General features: G+C 32.6%; 1 protein-coding gene across 4 annotated transcripts in view; it reads left to right on the top strand.

The window, feature by feature from the left end:
- The first annotated feature begins 486 nt into the window (after window positions 1-486).
- Window positions 487-22,210, top strand: part of LOC126745002 (cap-specific mRNA (nucleoside-2'-O-)-methyltransferase 1) — a 45,926-nt gene continuing 24,202 nt past the window's right edge. For 2 of the 4 annotated variants that reach the window (XR_007663409.1, XM_050452655.1), the window contains exons 1-11: window positions 487-777; window positions 9,057-9,211; window positions 9,833-10,162; window positions 10,218-10,379; window positions 10,446-10,590; window positions 13,746-13,903; window positions 13,967-14,150; window positions 14,204-14,438; window positions 21,701-21,894; window positions 21,951-22,079; window positions 22,130-22,210. The exon at window positions 22,130-22,210 is cut by the window's right edge and continues 2 nt beyond it. Coding sequence is in view for 3 of the 4 variants with exons in the window: in XM_050452655.1 (XP_050308612.1) it covers window positions 753-777; window positions 9,057-9,211; window positions 9,833-10,162; window positions 10,218-10,379; window positions 10,446-10,590; window positions 13,746-13,903; window positions 13,967-14,150; window positions 14,204-14,438; window positions 21,701-21,894; window positions 21,951-22,079; window positions 22,130-22,210 (1,798 nt within the window). In the remaining variant the exon portion in view is untranslated. Of the gene's footprint in view, window positions 778-9,056; window positions 9,212-9,813; window positions 10,163-10,217; window positions 10,380-10,445; window positions 10,591-13,745; window positions 13,904-13,966; window positions 14,151-14,203; window positions 14,439-21,700; window positions 21,895-21,950; window positions 22,080-22,129 lie in introns of those variants that run through there. The other 2 variants (XM_050452641.1, XM_050452664.1) reach the window with 2 other exon arrangements.

Below are 22,210 nucleotides of genomic sequence, written 5' to 3'. Positions count from 1 at the left end.
CTTTATCAGTAATATATTTCCGCGAATATTTTGCGATTTTCTAGTTATAGAGACACTCATATTTTTCTATTTCTCGTACTAAATTTATCTCGTTCAACATTTTCAACTTCCAAACACAAACGTAAACAATCAAACATACATGCGGTATAAACCATTTGCCGCCTAAAAACTTGCAGATAAGCAGCATGTAGAAAGCATGTCGTGCCGAAATCTTGTTGCGTCGACTCGTGTGAAATCAAACATTTGGTTATATAGAAGCGACATTTGCTCTGCATACCGAATGTCTACCGCACGGCTGTTGTACCGCTGCCATACCGACCCATCTGAAAGCGGCCTTAGTCTTAGCGCCATCTAAATGTCGAGGAGTAGAAGCTTTTTAGTGTTCCTGTTCCGTAAATCGCTCAAGCTTTCAAGTAGTTTCAAGGCCCTGTGATCACCACGTGAAGCTATATTCGCTAGTAGGCCATGAAGAAAGAGAGACAGACATAATCTGATATTTTGTTTATCTTTAAAAATGTTTATGTTTGAAAAATAGTATTTTACTTACTCAGCTATTTTATAACCTATAACGAACAATGCATTTAATTATCATAAACTATCCTGTTATTATCGATATTAATGCAATTTTAATTTTTTTCCATTTTATCTAAGTTTTTTCACTTATATATTCCACAAAAATAAAAACTTAATTATAGATTAGGTATGATGTCCAATACTCTATTTTAACTAGGTGTGTGTTAAATTGCAAAAATATGCAGCAGGAGAAGCATAAAAACGGTAAAAGTCGTTATTTTTCCTATTATTATTAAGTACAACAACCAATTTCTTTGGGTGTAACATGTTCATTCCAGACTGCATTTTCAATAGTACTATATTACAATTCTACCATTTATATTCAATATAAATTTGGCTATTTTTCTTCTTGCAGCAGGTTATATTTTTACCTCACAGGTCTCATTGTCTTTATTAAACTGTGTCTTTATCCATCTATTAAATTATATCTGTGTCTGATGTGAGGACATCTTTCTGTTTATTTCCCAAAAAAAACAATTCATATTTTGTTTATTGTATCTGTATGTTGTGATATGCAATTGTTTATTTTTATTAGTTGTGTCATAATGCATATTTTCATTTTAATAAATATACAAAGGTAATAAAAAATTGCTTAAGTTAGTTGAATTATGCCTTATTTATCAACATTCACTAAAAATCATTTTCAGTAATATGATGTAATGTATAAGCTAAATAAAGAATTAAACTCTGAGATTTTTAAAATTTATTTAAATTAGTGCAAAATAAATTAGTATCCTCCATATGTATGTAATATTTCAATGTATATAATATTTCAAGTACCTACATATTAATAACTAACAGTAATGTTAAGTAACAACTATAATACTAATAAGCCATACTTTTCTAGGCTTATCTAAAGAGTAGGGCTAGGGTACTATTCCAAAATACCTGTCCTAGCTGAAGCTCTAAATTCAATTAAAGAAATATGAAAATCTTCCACAAATCTATTCACTGTAAAAGCTATTTAATTAATAGAAGTATTTAGTAAATAACTTGAAGAAGGTACAGTCATTCTGGACTTCTAATGATACCATTTAGAATTGTTACAGAGAATTTAAGAGAAGATATCACTAGTTCTGAAGAACTGAAGTTTTCAAAAAAGTCTTGGACAAAAACCTGCTTAATCCACTGCTCTTTTTCAGTCAGATAAGGCTTAATCCAAAGTAAAAGGTATCAACTGATGCCAGGGTCTAAAATATAAAAGAAGAATATTATGGTTGACCTTATCAAAGGCTTTACTAAAGTCCATGTATATTGCATATATTTCATTATCGTCTCCAAAAAATTTAATGATATAGTTGCTAAAAATAAACAAGTTTGTATCCTCTGTTGGGGAGAGATAGGAAATATGAAAAAGCCTATTTTAGCCTATTTTAAAAGCCTGCTTGGATATTGGGATCTGCTACCCTCCTGTTATCCAGTTTAGTGAATGCCATTTCAATTTGTAGTAGCACTAAGGGACCTCTAATTGATGTTAAATTAATATGAGGTGTCAAAACTATCTGAAGCATTAGAAGCATTAGTATTCTTGTAAAATCTGTATTGCTGTGATGAATTCCTAATGAGTTACTTATTATATTGGGTATTATGTCACTTATAGCAAAAATCAATTTAGAAATTTTTATCTCACACACTCAAAAATTGAAAAGAAGAAGAAAATAGACTTATTCAACTATTTAAAAGAAATATGAACTCAAATCTGTAATGATGTAATTCAATATACTTAATTTAATTTAAGTTCAATAAGTTTTAAATACAATAATTTACTTGAGTTATAATAGATTTTTTTATATACCTAGGGGGTGAGGTTCAATCTATTAATCTGTGAGCTCCTTTCTTCTTTTCAATATCCTACCTACCTTTGTTGTGAATATTAAAATTTAAAAAAAATTATAAAAATAACAAGAAGACCTACGGTTTTTTAAAAATACCTAGTTTGAACAAATGTCCTGGTAGTTATATCTACTACCGTTATCAAGGTAATTAAAGTAAAATTAAATTAAATTAAAAATAAAATATATTTATTTTGTAAATTTTCAGCTATGTAGTATCATCAACATTTGTTCCTAATTCCAAAATACTTTAAATACTTTTTTTATATGATTTGATGGTTTATTAATAGTTTGACAAACTAGAATTGAACTTAAATTAAATTTAGTATATCGAACAGTATTATTATGGATTTGAGTTCATATTTTTTTTAAATAAGTCTGTAAGTGAATAAGTCTATTTTCTTCTTCTTTTCAATTTTTGAGTATGTGAGATAAAAATTTCTAAAATAATACCCAATATAATAAGTAACTGATTAGTATTCTTGTTAAATGCAAAGTTAAATAATAAGAAAGGGGTGCAAAGAGGTTTGCAATAGAAATACCCAGTATAGTGTCAGCCCAATAACAAAAAATTAATGAAAATAAATACCAATATCAAGCTGTTGCTGATATTGTGCATATGATAATTTGTTTTGCAGAAAGGAATATGCAGATGATAAAGATTTCTGGTACATAAATTGAAAAAGCACCTAACATTCAAATCTCCTTATAATAAAAGGATCTTTATAAGAAAGTAAGGCAGGAAGCAGCAAGCTTTTCTGCTTCTTTAGAATAGGACAGAAAACCAAAGAAAAGAGAGAGGGCAAATCTCCCTGTTGGATACAACTTCAACTCAAGTATTTCATTAAGCACTTTAAAATGAAAACACATGTCATATTACTATGAGCATCTACTATTCTTTTTTATGATACCAGTATAAGGTATTGGAATATTCTATAAGACGGGCAGCAGAAGAAGTAAAGGTGTTACCTGCCAACTGTTTTTCTGTTTTTTGGCTTCTTTAGGTTAGGGTTCCCAGAAAACTGAAGAAAAGAGAGAGGAAAATAAATGTAAGGATTCTCTAATAGGAGCGAACAACCAATTTATGTAATCAAGTCTAATACCTCCAGTATCTAGGAAAAGTAAACAATCTACACTAAGGAAGCGCAACCTGTCTATTTGATACAACCCAAGTCAATATATATGCCATTAAGTACTTTAATTAATTGACTTTTTGTACTTCATAAAGTGAAAATCCAAGAAATATATAAACATTTTAAAGCAGGAATATCTATAAAGTTGTTAAATGCTCTCTTCACAAAACCTAGAACACCAATTGTTTTAGAGATAATTGATTGGAAAAATGATGCAATTAATCAATAAGATGGCATTGTTGATTGAATAGCTGCAAAGCTTGATTGATGGTGGCTTTGTCTGCTAAATTTGATAAGACATCAGGATGAAATTTTATCAATTTCTCTGCAGAGCAACAATATTATTTGGAGAGACAATTTGTCCATATACCTTCAGTTCATCAGCAAAGAGCACAAAGACCATTATCCTTGAAAAATAAATTAAAGAGAAGTGAGTCAAGGTGTGAACCCTGGGGAACACCTGAGGTTTTAAAAATGGGGGTTCACTATTTTAACTTGCTGTTCGCGATTGGCCAATTAAGAATCAAGCCAAAATAATAAAGGACCAGAGATACCTAGTTAACCTAGCTTATACTGATAATAGATCCTGCAAAAAATATTTGTCAAATCTGCTTCTACATGAAAAGTTTTAAAATATTTAATACCAGATTTAAAGATTGGAGAAATATGTTATAACTTTCAATATCTTGGCAACTTTCCGCATTTCAATGATTAAATAAAAATCAGGTGCATTGGTGATAAAGAGAGTGACTGCATTCTTTTAAGAATCTAGCCAGGACATAGACCCAACCATAGTTGGGTCCATCTAATCTTGAGTGCTGGAAACTTCTTCTACATGAAACGTTTTGAAATAGAAGATAAAATGTTTATAGGATGGTAATTTGACAGTAAGTTTTTGATACCAGATTTAAAGATTGGACAGATGTTATAACTTTAAATTTCTTGACAACCTATACATTTCAATGATTAAATAAAAATCAGTGGAAGTAAAGAGTAGTAGAGTCACTGGAGTGAGTGACATTGTTGGGACTAATTTCCAGACAGATAAGTTAAATTTATGTGCCTAGTCATGATCAGTTGATAAATTACTGTGTGTACTAATCCCACCCATCTCTCAGATATTCAACAAATCTCTGGACACAGGTTGTTTTCCAACTTTTTGGAAGAGGAGCTTTTTAAAACCAATATTTAAGTCTGGTCCCAGGGAGGAAGCTACTAACTACCGAGCAGTTTGTAATCAGTCAGAGATACCTAAATTACTCAACTTCTTAGTCAGTTAAAAACTTCCTTGGTCTTTTCGAAATCTTATTTATCCAGAGCAGTTTGGCTTTATTAAAAGTAGATCTACTGAATCGAACTTGCTTTTATTTGTTAATTTCATTTTGAACAGCTTAGAAAGGGGCTCTCAGGTTGATTTGGTCTATGCAGTCTTTGCTAACACATTTGACCAGGTCATACATGGAGTGCTTCTTGGCAAACTTAATGCTTTCGGGGTTTTAGACCCTTTTCTCTCCTGGATATGATTGTATAACAGGTAGAACCCAAGAGGTGAAAGTGGGAGGGTTTCTTTCTGGGGAGACAGAAGTTGCTTTTCACATTTTCAAGACAAAGAAATCTGATTGGCTTTGTATACTCTGTGGATGATGTCTCCACTTAATGTTAAAATTGAGACCCAATAGATTCTAAGATTACATTTTCTAATCACATAAACCAAATTACTTTAAAGGCAATGAAGGTATTGGGATTTATCCAAAGGTCTTCGACCCATTTTTCATTATTTACATTTAGGAGGTTATACTGTTCTCTAGTACATCCCATTTTGGAATACTGTTCTGTTGTATGGTCTCCTTCTGTTGTATGGTCTTTCTGTCTGTTAGGTCCATCAAATAGAGAGAGCGCAGAATAAATTTTCAAGAATTGTAGCTTTCAAGTGAGGAATATGAATATGAGTGGGTTAGATTAAGTCTGAATTTACATTTTTGGGAAACAAGGAGAACCCTAATTGACATGTTTCTTGCATAGGGTTGTCAATGCTGTCATTGACTTCTCTCAATTGTTGGCTCTGGTTATACTAAAGATACCGTCTGAAAATAGATGAAGCGAAAGTTTTTTTGTTCTATTCCATCAGACTAGCTATGGCGTCAATGAGCCCATTGGTTTTTAAGGCTAATAAGTTTGGCTGATCAGATAAATTTTTTTGACTCTAAGCTTACAAGCGTTAAAAGAGATTTAAGAAACATTTTTTGATATCCACCTTATGTTATTGTGGTTTATGTAATTTTGAATTTGTATTATTTTAACTAGTGTGGAGACTTTTTTTAATAGTTTTAAATTTTTATTGGCTGCTTCAGCAATTTTTTTTACCAATAAAAAGGATGCATTTATTGCTTACTGTGATTTTAAGTGATATGAGATGGAGTTTTTATATAGTGTGATATTTTTCACAAGCTTAGATGTAATTTATTATATATTTTCTATAATTACAATGTAAATAGATTCCATTGATAAATAAATACAAATTATAATTGCAGCATACATTAAAATATATGTATATTATCTATCTTATTTCTCATCTGTATTATAATATACATTATATGATATATGATGATATACATAATATACATTATAATACAGATGAGAAACAGGTAGCAACCACCTCAAGAATGGATATGGCAGAGTTAGCATCAAAGTGTCCAAAAAACATGTCATAACCAACTTCGATTAATAATTATTTATTAAACAGTAATAGTTTAACAGATAATTAGTAATTAAAGTAAGGATATATACAAAAGTAAGGAAGTGCAAGGATTATGTCTAAGACTACAGTTCTAAAAAGGCTATAGTCAAGGTAGAAAAGCAGAAATCTAGAACTAAATCGTGATTATTGACGCGCTCGTGTCTCCGCAACAAGAGCTTCTTTGCCATTTAATATATTGCCGGGACATGGACCCTAACAGTCATCACTATATAACCACAAAGTAAAAGTTAGGCTTTGGACACATTTTGGCAGTGTTTTTCATAAACGAGGGGTTCCATCGAAGGAGGAATATATTAACAACCAAATTTTGATTGAAACATTGATCCACCAAATACCATGGAAATCAGTTTCTTTAATACACAAGTCGCAAATATCTAGACTATGTGGTTTAAGTTTAAGCCATGCAGTCATTGAATTTTGTCAGTTTCATCAGTGGTCTTGACAAAAACCTTAAAAATTAAAAATTCTGACTGAGTTTCTAGGATTTTGAGAAATCTTGTTAGCAAAAAGAAAATGGAAACCATATTTTATGCAAAAGTTGTTAATAACTTCAAAATTATAACTTATCCTAATATTGTTATCACTTTTTTTAATCATAGTTAACAGATATAAACCAAAACCATCTAAAAAAAATACTGTAATGGTCTTTAAAATATACGCATCAAAATGGTCTAGGGAACACATACAAATATGTTAATATTTTTGAGAAGATTGGAAAAAAGTTAATTATTGCAATTTTTTTACATTATTCGAATACAATAACAATATAATTATTAACTTTTTTTTGTAGATTATAATTTATTCATAATTTAGGGCCCATAAAGAACAAAATCCCATTTATTACCGTTTGTTAAAAAAATTATAAAAATAAAAATTTACCAAATACAAATTAAACTAGTAGCCAGATGGTCCACCTCTATTATTAATAACACTTTGGCATTGCCTAGGCATACTTAAAATTAAATTATTAATTAATTCTTGGGGATAATCTCCTCCCAAACACGTGTCACAGCAAGACGAAGCTCCAGAGCGCTTTGAAAAAAGTCAAATCGTTGAAGAAGTTGCCTTTTTAACCAATCCCAAACATGCTCAATTGGATTAAGGTCCGGTGAGGTAGAGGGCCAGGGTAGAAGATTGATTTGATTTTCCTCAATAGCGATTCGTACAAGCCGTGCTCGATGTGGTGGGGCATTTTCTTGTTGCAACAACGAATTTGGGCCCATTTCGCGTAAATATGGAACAATTACAGGCAGTAGTATATTATCCCTATAACTTATTCCAGTCATTGTATTTTCCACAAAAATGAGGTTCGTTTTTCCGTCAAGTCTAATGCCACCCCAAAACATTAGTGATCCACCACGTTGCCTTACTACTTCCCGGGCATGACGCAAACGACTTTCATTTCCTTCCTCTCTCCAGACACGAATTCTACCAGAATCAGGATAAAATGAAAATTGAGACTAATCCGTAAAAAGAACTGTGGCCCATCTTTCTTGATTCCAATTAACATGTTCTTGGCACCACGTTAATCTTGCACCTCGATTTCCTAAAGTTAACCGAGGAACCCTTAGGGGTCTTCTGGCATGAAGTCCTCTCTCATGCAAACGGTTTCTAATAGTTTGACCTGAAACCTCGACGTTATGCACTCGTGAGAGCTGCTGAACCAAAACAGAGGCTGTTACCGTGGGATTTCTTTGAGCTTACAAAGTTATAAAACGGTCTTGGACAGGTGTGGTAACTCGCGACGGGCCTTGATGCCGTTCTCTAACATCATTTGTCTCTCTATATCTTGTCCACAAACGGTTAATTACACTGGGAGATGTATCCAAAGCTCTTGCAACGTCTCTTTGACTTGTTCCTGCCTCAAGCATTCCGACTGCTCTTAGCATTTCCTCTCGAGTTAAATGTCGTCTTTCCATTTTTATTGGAAAAAAAACTAAATCACAATTGTTCGGTTGGAACCACAGAAAATGCGATATTGCATTAGAATTTATATTCCGTATATATTCCGTATGAAAATATAAATATATAAAAATTTATAAGGCGAAAAAAACTATTTTTCTAAGTGTTCCTTAGACCATTTTGATGTGTATATAATACCTGTAGCCCACAATAAAAATAAAAAGTAAAAGTATTTATTAGTCATATTTTCATTATTTTTTATTCATAATGGTCGTTTCTTTAGTATTCTAAACCTAAAGACTGTGTTGACACTATTTACAAATTTTAATTTTTACAAAATGGGGAGGTCTTTATCTCCAAGAAAATTGCATGTAGGTCATTTAGTTAAATGAGTTTTATTTGTTGAACGTATATTATGTTTTTTGTAATGTTCTGTATCTGATGATGGCTGTTTACACAGCCGAAATGCGTAATACATTTAACTAAATGACCTACATGTATTTTTCTGGGAGATAAAGACTTCCCCATTTTCTAATATTTATATACACATCCTCCTACAAAATAAGGACTTCTATTCAACAATTTTAATTTTGCCTAAATATACACCTTAAATAATGTTTAGAATGTAAAAAACGTAGTGGATTTTTTTTAATATTGGTACTTTTAATTTCTTTCTTCTGATTTTCTAAGCATTAAAATGATTTTCATCTAATAAGGTAAAAGTCCTGACCTACTACAAATATGAAGGTTTTATCAAACTTTTGATCTGAAAATGTTCTTATTTTTATCCCAAGGGCTGTTTTAGTCTAAATTATCTTATTGCTTATTTTTAGAATATTAAAACTTATTTACTAATAGGATCCATTCAGAATGGTTTTCATACTGATAAGTTTGAAACATCCAAGCCTTCATGGAGGGATAAAATGTGCCATGCTCACAGTGTTAGAACTCCAAATAAGCCTTACAAAGAACCAGGTCCTATGGGAGAATCTGAAAAAGGGCTACGGATGATGGTATGTATGCCTTCTCTATGACAAATGAGTCATTAAATTTTATACCTTATTTCTTGCCTCCACCAATATTTTGTCTGGGCTCGCATTATGCTCAAAGACTCCGCCAGTGGCATTTTTCAGGATAAAATAAACCGCAAAATAAATTATTGTTGACGGCAACTATTCAGTGCGGCTCTTAATTTTTAAAAATTAAATAGAACAACACACCGACAAACACATTACACCTGAATAGGTGTAGTAAAGAAAATAAAAATGTGAAAAATAAGATTTTGAAAGACTGCCATTTGAAATTTGAATTTGAATGGCAGCCTTTCAAAACCTTATTTTGAAAGGCTGCCATTCAAATGTCCCGCCGCCATTTTGAAGTTTTGTAAAATGAGCTTGGGACCAAAAAGTAATATTCAGGTTGCTTATGATGCATGCCAAATTTCACATTTTTATATAAACTCATTCAAAAGATAAGAGGGGGAGGGATAATTAGGAGCCGCACTGTATAAATATATTTATGCTATTTATATCCTTTTGTATCATTTAATTCTTTGAATTTGGAAAGTCCAAAGAAAGTGTAGTTTTGTCCCGTTAAATTATTTAAATGTTAGTAGCATCAACAAAAAATTTTAGCAATCAATGGGCTACAAAGAGGGTTCAGGGTTAGGCAAACATAGTCAAGGCATTACAGAAGCAATCGAAGTAAATGCAAATTTAGGCAAACGAGGACTCGGTCTGAAAATTAAAGGCTTAGATAAAACATCAGAGACTTGGGATTTTGATCAAGAAACCATTGTAGTCGAAGAAAAGATAAAATGGCTTAAAATTAATAGTGAAGATATCCCAAATTTTCAAAAAGAGAATTTTGAAGGTTGGATCAAAGAGGATGTTCCTAATCATAATGTCATAGAAAATGACTACTTTTGTGAAAGTGATATTATAAAAGAAGTTTTTAAGGCAAAGGTAGAAATCATACTAACAGTTATGTAAATACATAACTCATTTTGAAGATTTTTAGGGTATTTTTGATGAGATCGACTTGAATGAGTTATACAAAGCAAGGGCAAGGGCAAATCCTTATGAGACCATTAAGTCGGTGTTTTTTATGAACAGAGCAGCACTTAAAATGGCTAACATAGATGCAGCCTGTGATTTTATGTTTACTACTATGGAAAAAAATGTAATTATTAATGCCTGTATTTGTTTTGTTGTCTTTTTTAAAATTATTTTTGTGTTACCTTCGTAGGAAGCTTTTGGCTCAGACGAGCCTCCAATTTTTTTTGCAGATGTGTGTGCTGGGCCTGGCGGATTCACGGAGTATATTTTATGGAGGAAAAAATGGCTCTATAAGGGTTTTGGTTTAACTCTAAAAGGCGAAAATGATTTTAAAGGTAAGTATCTATTTCTGCAAAGTTATTTAATAAGTATATGAAAAAAAATACCATAAGCTACTAATATTTTTTTAGATTTGTGGAATAAATTTAATAACCTTGTTATAATACATATTTTTGTCATCTCAGATTTGAGTTGTTTAAGAAATCTTCTTGAAAGTTCTTGTTTCCAGTTAAAATTAATAATATTAATGTTTATTGAAAATTAGCTCTTGGTTTATTAGCACTCCCAAAATATCCATTTTGAAACTGAAATCATTGTGACAATTTTATTTTAATTTGTAATGTGTTACAAAAAGAGTGCTTCTTTTTTTTAACATTTATCATCAAGTCATCAAGTGATTATGAGCACACCATTTTGGAGGGAAAGGCAATGCGTTAAGATTACTATGGTTAGGATCTATAGATTATCTGCACATACATATAGAAATTTTGAGTTATGTATAATATGCCAGATATCATTAGCAAATAATGAGATTCTTCAAATTCAAATTTTATGTTTATTTCCAAAAAAAAAAATTACCATGTTTCCCTTTTAATGCACCTATAGGTATACAATACCTGTGTTTGCTTCTACCCTACTATCTACTATAAGTGCTATAGTAGAGAGTATGGTATTTACAATATAACACTTCACTACAACCTGATTTCCTCACTCCAGTACCAAAATCCCGTTTACATTTGAGTTTTAAAAGTTCAACTTACTGTAAACAGAGCAGGTTCTTACGGCACATATTTTCTTGTTACTTCTAAAATCTTATTATGCAGTTTAAGACCCTTTTTTTTTTCCTTGTTAGTAATTTTTTAATCAGTAAGTTTTACTTTTCCAAACCCAAATAAGCTAATGTACAGGGTGTTTCAGAACTATGAGATCAAACTTCTAGTGGTTGTTCAGTGCAACAGTTGAATCCATTTGAGTATAGGAACTCATGTCCGGAAATGTGTTACTACGCCACTACGGCCCTAAGACGCGTTTAAATTTAGAAAAAATAATAATTACCTAAATAAGATCTGATTCATTTATTTTTACCTTTTGTATATGATACCATCACAACTATTGTTCAAAATGTCTTCCTCCAACCTCAATACACCGATTTAAACGCCGCACATGATTTCAGCGGACTACACTAAAAATTTGCTCCTCGTTTTGAATGATTTCAAATGCTGCTGTTATTCGTCCAATTAAGTCTGGCTCTGATTCTACTGGAGTTTCGTAGACTAAAGACTTTACATGTCCCCACAAGAAAAAATCGAGCGACGTTAAATCGGGTGACCTAGGAGGCCAAGAAACTGCTCCACCTCTGGCAATCCAACGGTGCCCAAACCGCTGAGCCAAATACTCGCGTACTTGTACAGCAAAGTGAGCCGGCACTCCATCATGCTGAAACCACATTTGTTGTCTAACGTTTAGTGGAATATTTTCAAGGAGTTCTGGGAGAACTTCCTCCAAGAAACGCAGATAAATAGGTCCTGTTAACCGTTTCGGTAGAAGGCATGGCCCAATTAAATAATCATCAACAATGCCTGCCCATAGGTTGACAGACCAACGATTCTGATGTTTTCTTGGAAAAATTGCATAAGGATTTTCTTCGTCCTAAACATGGCTATTCCTACTATTAAAAATACCGTCTCTTGTGAAAGAGGCTTCATCGGTCCACAAAATATATCGTAAAAAATTTGATTGTGCAATGATGTGATGCAGAAGCCACCGACAAAATTGAACTCTAGGATGATAATCGGCTGCAGTCATACCTTGAAGTTTCTGGAAGTGATAAGGATGGTTGTTGTTGTGTCGTTGTCGTAAGTTGTTGCTCGTGTAGTACCCGCCAGACAGAAGCGTTACTCGTATTCATATTTTTAGCGATGTCACGTGTGCTATTTGATGGTTCATCGGCAACTCGCTGAAGCATCTCTTCTTCAAATTCGACCGTTCTTACGGTTCGAGCAACACCACTATCATGCATCTTGGTCTTAAACATGCCTGTCTCAGCGAGCCGCCGATCAACCGCAATAAACTTTTTGTATCCAGGATGCTGTCATTCGGGATAACGTTCATGATACAACCGCGATGCTGCTCGTGCATTGCAGTTTGTTGCTCCGTATGCCAAATGCATATCCGCCAATTCTTGATTGGTAAAGTTTTCCATTAGCAAAAAATGTTTAAAAATTGTAAGCTATAAAATTTTTAAACATGACATTGACATTTTTTTTCTACAAATTTCTTTATTTTCAAACATAATACAATCATATCTTTACAAAACCAAAATCCTTAAAACAGTGCCAATGCACTGGTACCAAGGATATGTAACGTTCAGAGTGTACAACAACCTTAACCATATATACAGATATATTAAATATACTATAAACCTCTCAAAAAAAAGAAAATAAAACAAATCAAAATCACTGATGATGTCAATTACATCACTACCCTTATAAATCCAATTAAATCCAATTAAATACCTACAATAAGTGTAATTTTAGATATTTTTCTTTAAGTATATTTATAGCAACCAAGCAAAACGAAAAAAAAACTATTCTAATATATGACTTAAAAGTTTCGCTGTGAATTTTTCAACCGAGTCCATGTTCTTAATGACTACTGGAAGACTATTATATACTATTATAGCCTGATAAACTAGATTACGATAACTAGAATTGACATTGATAAGCGTTTATTTTAAACAATTGTTGTTATGGTATCATGTACAAAAGGTAAAAATAAATGCAGCAGATCCTATTTAGGTAATTAATGTTTTTTATAAATTTTAACGCGTCTTAGGGCCGTAGTGGCGTAGTGACGCATTTCCGGACATGGGTTCCTATACTCAATTGGATTCTTCTGTTGCACTGAACAACTCCCAGAAGTTTGATCCCATAGTTTTGAAACACCCTGTATATACCAGATTCAGTTGATATTTTACATACATACGGTATTAATATTTTAGACATAATATAGGTATTAAAAAAAGACGTAAACAGCAAATCATTATAATTTTCAGTTTTCTTTGCTCGCCTATTTTCTTCATGCCTTTGTATCTATTGTAGTTCACCTCGTTTTAATGTATCATTATGATTTTAAAATCGTAATAAATATACAATTTCTCCTAAAACTGGATTTATTGCCTATTATTTTACTAAATTATATTTTTTACTAGTTTCAAACTCTTCATGTGCCTCAGGAGTAACTTTTCAACCTTTATATGGTAAAGACGGCACTGGAAATGTATGTAACCCAGAAAATTTAAGAAATTTTATAGAAAAGGTTAAACATGAGTCAGAGGGCAAAGGGCTGCATTTTATGATGTCAGATGGGGTAAATATTAATTGTTAATAATTTTGTATGTGTAGGAAAGTTCCCAATTTATAATTTTTTTAGGGTTTCTGCGTGGAGAAGCAAGAAAACTTACAAGAAATATTGTCAAAGAATATTTACTTATGTCAATGTTTGCTGGCTCCGAATGTACTTAGAGAACACGGCTGTTTTGTGACGAAACTTTTTGATTTATTCACACCGTTTAGCGTCGGGCTACTATACCTTGTGCATTTATGTTTCGAGAAAGGTAAGGCCTTAAATATTGAACAAGTTACATGTTTAAAGTTATTAACTTTTTAGTTGGGATAATAAAACCAAATTCGTCTCGACCTGCGAATTCTGAAAGGTATTTTGTCTGTAGTAATTTAAGATTTACTCATCAAACGAGCATTATAAAAGATTATCTTTGGACAGTAGCAGAGAAGCTGTGGGAAATGCGCAATATGCCCAATATAGATATATTAGAATTAGTACCCATTGAGGTAATCCAGAAGGATAAGAGATTTTTCGATTATATTTTTGAAAGTAATAAAAGGTAAGGTCGATTTTAAGACAAACACTTTCCTTAAATCCGCGTTTTTAATTGCTTTTTGGGACAATTTAAAAAGTTATCTCAATCAAATGGTTGTAATCGTCCAAAAAAGAGCAGTTCTGTTCATCTGTAAATCTGAGTTACCCGAGAAGTACAAAGTTTATTTAATTTCAATAACCTTAAGTATCATTTTAGGCACTTGTAGCAAACTTTATTTTTTCTCTAGAATGAACGATAATAAAATATAAAATAGGCATAATAGGGTTCTTGTATAAAGAATTTGAATTTGAATCACTCGTTAGTTAATCGATATTTTTGTTGCTAGCATAATATTGTGTTGGTAATCGTAGTTTTTTCACAAAAATTCAGGTGCCTTTGATAGATATGCAATCAAAAAGATTCACACTATTATTAGTTTCTCAATCATCATTATTTGTACCAGGTGAAGGGGCACAAGCCAAAACTTTTATTCGAGTGTTTAAGAATCCAACAAGAAGAAAGTTATAGTTTGAAATAGATCGGCGAGAGCTTATACATGTAGTTATTTGAATATGCTTTTATGTTTTTATTTTCATAAAATTTAAAAAATAAATAAATGATTAACAAAATAAATAATTCACGTTTCGACATTCTTAAATATGTACTTCAATACGATAAGGTCAGTATATTTTTTAACAGATTAGGCTTGCAAAAATTTAAAGCCACACAATAAGCTAAAAAACGAAATAATAGAATAGAATTATTAAAAATAAAAATTATGAGTGTTTATATTTTTTTTATACTTCGGAAACCATATTGGTGCATTATAGAAAAATTTGGCAAGGCAGTATAGTTGGGCGACATACAGGTAAATATTTTGACAGTTTTAACTTTTCGGTTAGAATACTCTGTATATTATTCCATTCTTCCATTCCTTATAAAACAATTTTTACTTTTCGGTATTAGCTCTTGGCAACCGTACTTATGATATAAATGTCAATATACGCCAACGGTAAAAGATTTGTCTCCTTAAGCTGAAAAAGTCATGTTATTCAAAATAGTGCGTGTTTTCAGCACTTTATTCTTTATAGCTGTTTATTCTTTTTAAACACTTAAAATGAACTAGGTTAAGTAATACATAATTTTTTTTTAATGTTTTCCGTGAAATACAGTTTTTTTTTAACATATAATAATTCAAGTATAAAACTATTTATTTTGAGATTTATTTAACCCTACAGAGGTCGCGCTAGTTTTCAGACGCAAAAGCGCGGGATGGGTAAAATTTACCCATATTTAAACAAAGAGGTTTTTCAAATATTTATTAAACCTTCAGGTAATACAAGTAAATAGAACTAACTTAATACACAAAAAACTTTAATATTAGCGTAAAGTTAAATTTTAGATACGTTAAATTTTCAACTTATAATCTAAGAAACATTTTTTTTTGCACAATTTTCACAAAAACAGTATTGATGCTCTCGACAAAACTTTTTTTTGTTTGTACAGATGGCACATCTTCCTCTGATACCAGTTGCTATTTGAACATGCTTATCCATGGTTTCAATTCCAGCATATTTCCTTATTTTTTGGAGTAAGTCTCTTGGCAACGTAGTGATTGCTGCTCTGTTTTTCATGTGTTCTTGACAAAAAGAAAGCCCCAATTCCTTCAGAAACTTTCTTCTTACCACAGTATTGCGCACATTTTCTGCATAAATTACTTGCGCATTTATTGCGGCTATATTTAGCCAACGATTGGTTTTTCGGGAAACATTGTAGGATCCTTTCATTTCATCTACAACATCAACAGCGCCTTTTGTTACAACAAGACAATAATTTCAGGTTTTAATTTTTACTTAGTTTCGAGATCTATAGCATCATCATGGCGCATTGTCGAGAGTAAATGTTCGAGAGAAAACCAATTTTCCTTTTGGTGATGTATGCGAAACCAAAGTTATATAATTTTTGAAACCAAACGTATTACAAGGAATTTCAGACTTCTTCTTTTTAGAGCAAAATTCAACTGGTATTTCTCTTTTATTTTTTCTTATTGTACCTACCATGGCAAGGTTATGGTTTTTCATTAACTCTTCGGATAAAGGAACGCTAGTGAACCAATTATCCATGGTCCCGTTACGTCCTGTACCTAAAATGGGAAAAACCAACCTCTTCACTACTTCAAATGCCGAATTATCAAGATAGTATGGTCCTGGAGGCTGTTTACCTGCATATATTTCCAAATTAGATGTATAAAAGTTTTTTGAATCAACCATGGCAAAAATTTTTATTCCGTAACGGGCCGGTTTATTTTTGATATATTGCCGAAACCCACATCGCCCACGGAAGGCTTCTAACATTTCGTCTGTTGTCACATTCTCTGATACGGTGTACATGTATTTACATTTTTGGAAAAAATCTTCAAACATGTCACGAACTGGAGCTAATTTGTCTTCTAATTTTCGCTCTTGGCGATCCAAAATATTGTCGAAACGCAGACATCTGATCAAAAATTTAAATCGAGATATCGACATCACAGCAGGAAATATATCCAAACCCATACCATCAGTTGCCCATAAATCGTATATGTTGACATGTGACGACTTAGCAACTCCAGCCAGGTACAAAAGCCCGATAACGGCTTTTATTTCATGTAAATTTGTATGCAAAGCATCTCGTTCACGTGAGTACTGGCGTTTAATTTTATCAATGTAAACGTTGAAGTAATCTAGAATTTTTTGAAGCAAATCATTAGATAAAAAAAGACTAAGAGATTCTAGAGGCGTCTTTGCATGCTTCGCTTCAGGACGTACTCCTGGTTTGTGTCGATCAGTTACCTTATTGTGTTTAGGCGTCCGCACATTTTGACTTGGTCGATCTCTATTCCATTTAGTTCCGTCACGTCCGACATAGTTCCGCACAAAATTGGAAAGGGATATATCATCAGGTATGTTCATTATTGCTTCATTTTCTTCAAAAGGATCCGCCTCTGAAGCCGAGTCGTGATCACTAATGTGTAGATCATCTTCTTCATCTGTTTCCTGACCTCCTAGAATATCTTCGCCTTAGTCACCTTTCTAACTCGTCGTACCATTTTAGCAACTGATCTTCAGTTAATCCTTAGTTAATTTTATCCATTTGTTAGAATAATATTATGCCTGCAAAAAATATGTCAATGCAGACATCACCTAAATAATAAAAAAATAACACTTACCTGTTGGCAACAAAACACTTAAAAACTGGAACGTAACCGCTCGCGCTGTGGGTAAATTTTACCCAGCCAAAAACAATAGCAGACAAAAAAATTTTAAGCGTCCGGCAGCGACGGTCACCGAAACGAAACTGACGAATAATCTATTTTAGGAAGGTACTATAGGTGGGGGCGGATATTCGCGCCTTTCACAAAGATACGGACCAAAAAAAAGGCATGGGTATAATTTACACAAGCGCGTGCGTTCTAGGGTTAAGGACCGTACAATGGCGCTACCTATACATTTTTCCAAATTTTGGATACTACCTGGGTTCTACAAACCTATGTTTATAGAAACTAAAACTATTTTAGATTACTTTGGGATAAATGCTATAAGATGTAATAACTCAAAAACTAATACTATCCTCATAATAGGGCTAAATGATATTTGTTTTGAAATCATCCTTAAGATGCAAGTATAGACCCAATTTTAGTAATGTAGTATGTTATATGTAGTATGTTATACAGTGACCGCCTAAAGTTCCGCATAAATTCGATAAAAATTAGAGACCTGATTTTTTGAGAAAACGCTCGGACCCGTCGATTTTTATTTTAAGTTGCGCATTATTTCACATAAATGTTTGTATACAGGGTGGAACAAAAAAAAAGATATGACGTCATCGGTCAGTTTTTTTAAATGGAATGCTATATTTTTTATTGAATTTATGAAATATTGGCGAAATTCTAAGCAAGTTTCGTATAACACACCTTATCTGAAAACTCAATTGTTTTCGAAATATTTACACTTAAATAACAAGAGAACAAATAAGTACGTCTATTTACAAATTAAGGTAAAATCGAGGATAAAAATAATGTTATAAACACTGCCAATTGTTTCTATTTCCATGGTTGCACTTGTAAAGAATCTCCATTTTCGAATGTCACTGTCAGTTCGAAAATTAGTAGTTTTTATCAGAATAAATTATGGCTAATTTAACGGAAACCCAACGAATTGAAATTTTGATGATGCTAGGGAACGGGGATCAAGTGCGCACGCAAAAAGAAGTAAGTGAACTGTTTAATGCCAAATAAACAGTCCAAAAAAACATCAAAAACCAAAAAAACCATCCTATTTCTCAGTCAACAGTTAGTAGAATAGAGCACAAATTCATAACTGCAGGTCATGTTAGGGATTTGCCAAGATTAGGTCGTCCAAAAATTTCTGAAGAAACAAAATTAAACGTTCTGCTCTCCGTCTCGTCAGTTTGTGTTATGAGTTTTGTTTTCGGATGAAGCAACTTTTTGTTTAAACGGTGTCGTAAATCGGCAAAATTATCGGTACTGGTTAGTGTCAAATCCACACTGGGTAACTGAGGCTCATACACAGTACCGTAAATCTATTAATGTTTGGGCTGGTATCGTGGAAAATAAAGTAATAGGGCCATACTTTTTCGAAGAAAACTTAACAGGACAACGCTATTTAAATTTTCTTTAAGAAGATCATATCCCTGCTTTGGCTGCCCTATACCCAGACGAACAAGACCCTGCTGTCTCAACAGATAATTTGTGGTTTCAGCAAGACGGCGCACCGCCACATTTCTTTCGAGATGTCCGTAATTACTTGGATAAAGTGTTCCCAGGAAGATGGATAGGACGAAGAGGGCCAATACAGTAGCCGGCCAGGTCACCAGACTAAATCTCTGCGACTATTTTCTATGGGGGTACCTGAAAAGTAAAGTTTATATTGAGAAGCCAAACAACGTAGAAGATTTGAAAAATAGAATTAGATATGAAATTAGACGTATATCACCCGAAATAATTGATAGTGTTTTACATGAGTTTGTAAACCGTCTTGCTTTCTGCCAAGAAGTAAATGGGGATCAGTTTGAACACTTGATATATTAATAAGAGTTTTCACAGTTTATAACATTTTATCCTCCATTTTATCTTAATTTGTAAATAGACGTACTTACTTGCTTTCTTGTTGGTTAAATGTAAATATTTCTGAAACAGTTGAGTTTTGAGATAAGGTGTGTTATACGAAGCTTGCTTGGAATTTCGCCTATATTTCATAAATGCAATAAAAAATATAGCATTCCATTTAAAAAAATGACCGATGACGTCATACATTTTTTTGTTCCACCCTGTATACAAAAATTTATGTGAAATAATGCGCAACTTAAAATAAAAATCGACGGGTCCGTTTTCTCAAAAAATCATGTCTCCAATTTTTATCGAATTTATGCGGAATTTTAGGCGGTCACTGTATATATTTTTATGTTAGTAAAGTTAAAATAAAAGAAAACATTTACGAGACTCTAAATAAGGTCTTTAAACTTTTGTTCTCTTCTTCTACTCATGCCCAATCCGATTTCGAATGTTGGCGATCATCATTCAGTTCAGTGGAGGTTGCACCATACCATTTGCGAAGATTTGCCAACCAGGAATTTTTCTCTCTCTCTTTTCTTCTACTTTGCCCTGTATGGTGTTCTGTAGGAGACGATATTTATTTTTATTTCTCATTACGTGTCCTAAGTATTCAAGTTTTCCTGTTTTAATTGTGAGTAAGAGTTGCGATTGGCACTTCATTCTGTTTAGTACTTCATTATTTGTTATACATAGTCGGTCCAAGGTATCTTCAGAATTCTTCTGGAAACCCACATCTTGAAGGCCTCAATTCGTTTCACCATAGCCTTAAAAACTGTCCAGCTCTCCACTTTATATAGGAGTACCGGGTAGATGTAGCAATTTATTATTCCTTTTTTCAACTTCAAACTGAACCCTTTCGACGTCCTCATTATTGACGATCAGTTCTGTAAATGGTATTAGAATTTTGCTAACCCAAATAACCCCCCCTATTTCCCTGTATTTCTCCACGACGAATTTCAAAAGGTTCAGAGTTCCATTCATCCAACTGCACGATTGCCTTCTATCCACAATAAAGTTTGCTGATGATCCGCTTATCCTTGGCGTTGATTTCCACTCGCTCAAATGATTCCATCATTTTATGGTGTTGACATCAATATCGAACTCTTCAACTTCGAACTGTCGAATGCTTTAGTGTGGTCCACAAAACATGCGTATACGTTGAAATTACAACATACCTGCAACACTAAAAGAGCACTTGTACTGTAAGGAGTGCCTCACGTGTTTTAAGGCCATTAGGAAAACTGAATACAGAGAACAGAGTCTCAGTGATGTTCGATTCACATTTGTTGTAGATATGTGGATGAATGATTTTGAGGAACACTTTCAGCACGTGACTCATTACTAGTTTTTTGACATTCTAAAATCTTGACATGATTGTGCATTGGGCTTTTTAGTCAGAGGGACAAAAGTAGATATTAACCATTCATCTGGAACACTTCCGATGTTGTATATTTTACTAACGTACTGTGTTAGTGTTATAAGACAATCTTCTTGCATGACTGAGAATTTCTACTGGTATGTTGTCTGGGCACAGCGCTTTTTGCTATCTTAATAGCGTTTTGGACTTACTGAAATGGTTATATCTGGCCTTTCCGCATTTAAAAAATTTTTTTCAGTAATACAGATCATTAATTCTATTCGATTTTGACTCAGTTCCATAGGAACGAAACTTGAAAGGAGTTGAAAGTCCAAGCCAGAGGTGGACAGGATTTTTTTTAAATAAATAATACAAAAATATATTAGGTTATCTTTTTTATTAGCTTTCTTATTATAGGTTTTAAACATAAATAGCAACTAAAAAAATATTTCTGTAGAAAACGGTTTAATATCATCATACATAATATCATCTAATGTAGTTTCTGGTGGTTGAAAACGGTGTTTTCAACTAACAAACGTAACTCGTGGAAATTTGAATTTCAGAAGCGATTTAGATTATTTCATTTATGTTCTACTTGGAATTAAGGATGATGAATTTAGGATTATTTGATTTTTGTTTATCTTATTAAGTATATATAATTTAAAAAGTTGACCTATGCAAGAACCCCATTGCCGTGTTCCTCTGTGGATCCTGGTCTTTTCTTTTACTGAATTGTCCGCAATCTTGTTATTTATCATATCATAATATCTTTATAAGATTATCCTTATCACATACTGAATTTTGAACTTTATGCAGTTTAGCAAAGAAACAAATCATAGCACTAAAAAAGTTGACGTTGTTTTGTCGAAACCCCTCATTAATAGAAACGAGGCAAGATCTTTTACGCAGCGCGTGTCTTCAATATTGGGTCATTCCGGATAGCAGGAAAAAATCAGATGAAATTGACACACCCCGTAGGATAGTGACTAAAGTTAGAGGATTAAAATACGGTACAAAATTTTATTAATTTTTAATTCTTTTAATTAAAAAAAAAGTACTCTTTTAGATGAATTTAATTCTAAACCTAGAAAGATTCTTGATTATGATGGCCTTGATATAATAACTTGTGTAAGTGAGTGGCAATATTGCTATATGTACAGCACACCAGAAGTAAAAGAAGCCACATTCTTCGCTGGTAAAACTTAATTTTGCTTTTTTTTTCGTGAAAAAAAATTGTGTTTTTAGGAACGGATTCTGCCAAATCGTTTTACTACAAGACCGGCAGCTGGGAGAAAATAAATTATTTAGCTTTGGCTAAAGATACTT

The sequence above is a fragment of the Anthonomus grandis genome, chromosome 1, assembly GCF_022605725.1.
Source record: "Anthonomus grandis grandis chromosome 1, icAntGran1.3, whole genome shotgun sequence".
In the NCBI taxonomy this organism is placed as follows: domain Eukaryota; kingdom Metazoa; phylum Arthropoda; class Insecta; order Coleoptera; family Curculionidae; genus Anthonomus; species Anthonomus grandis.
This window is presented reverse-complemented; position numbering and strand designations above follow the sequence as displayed.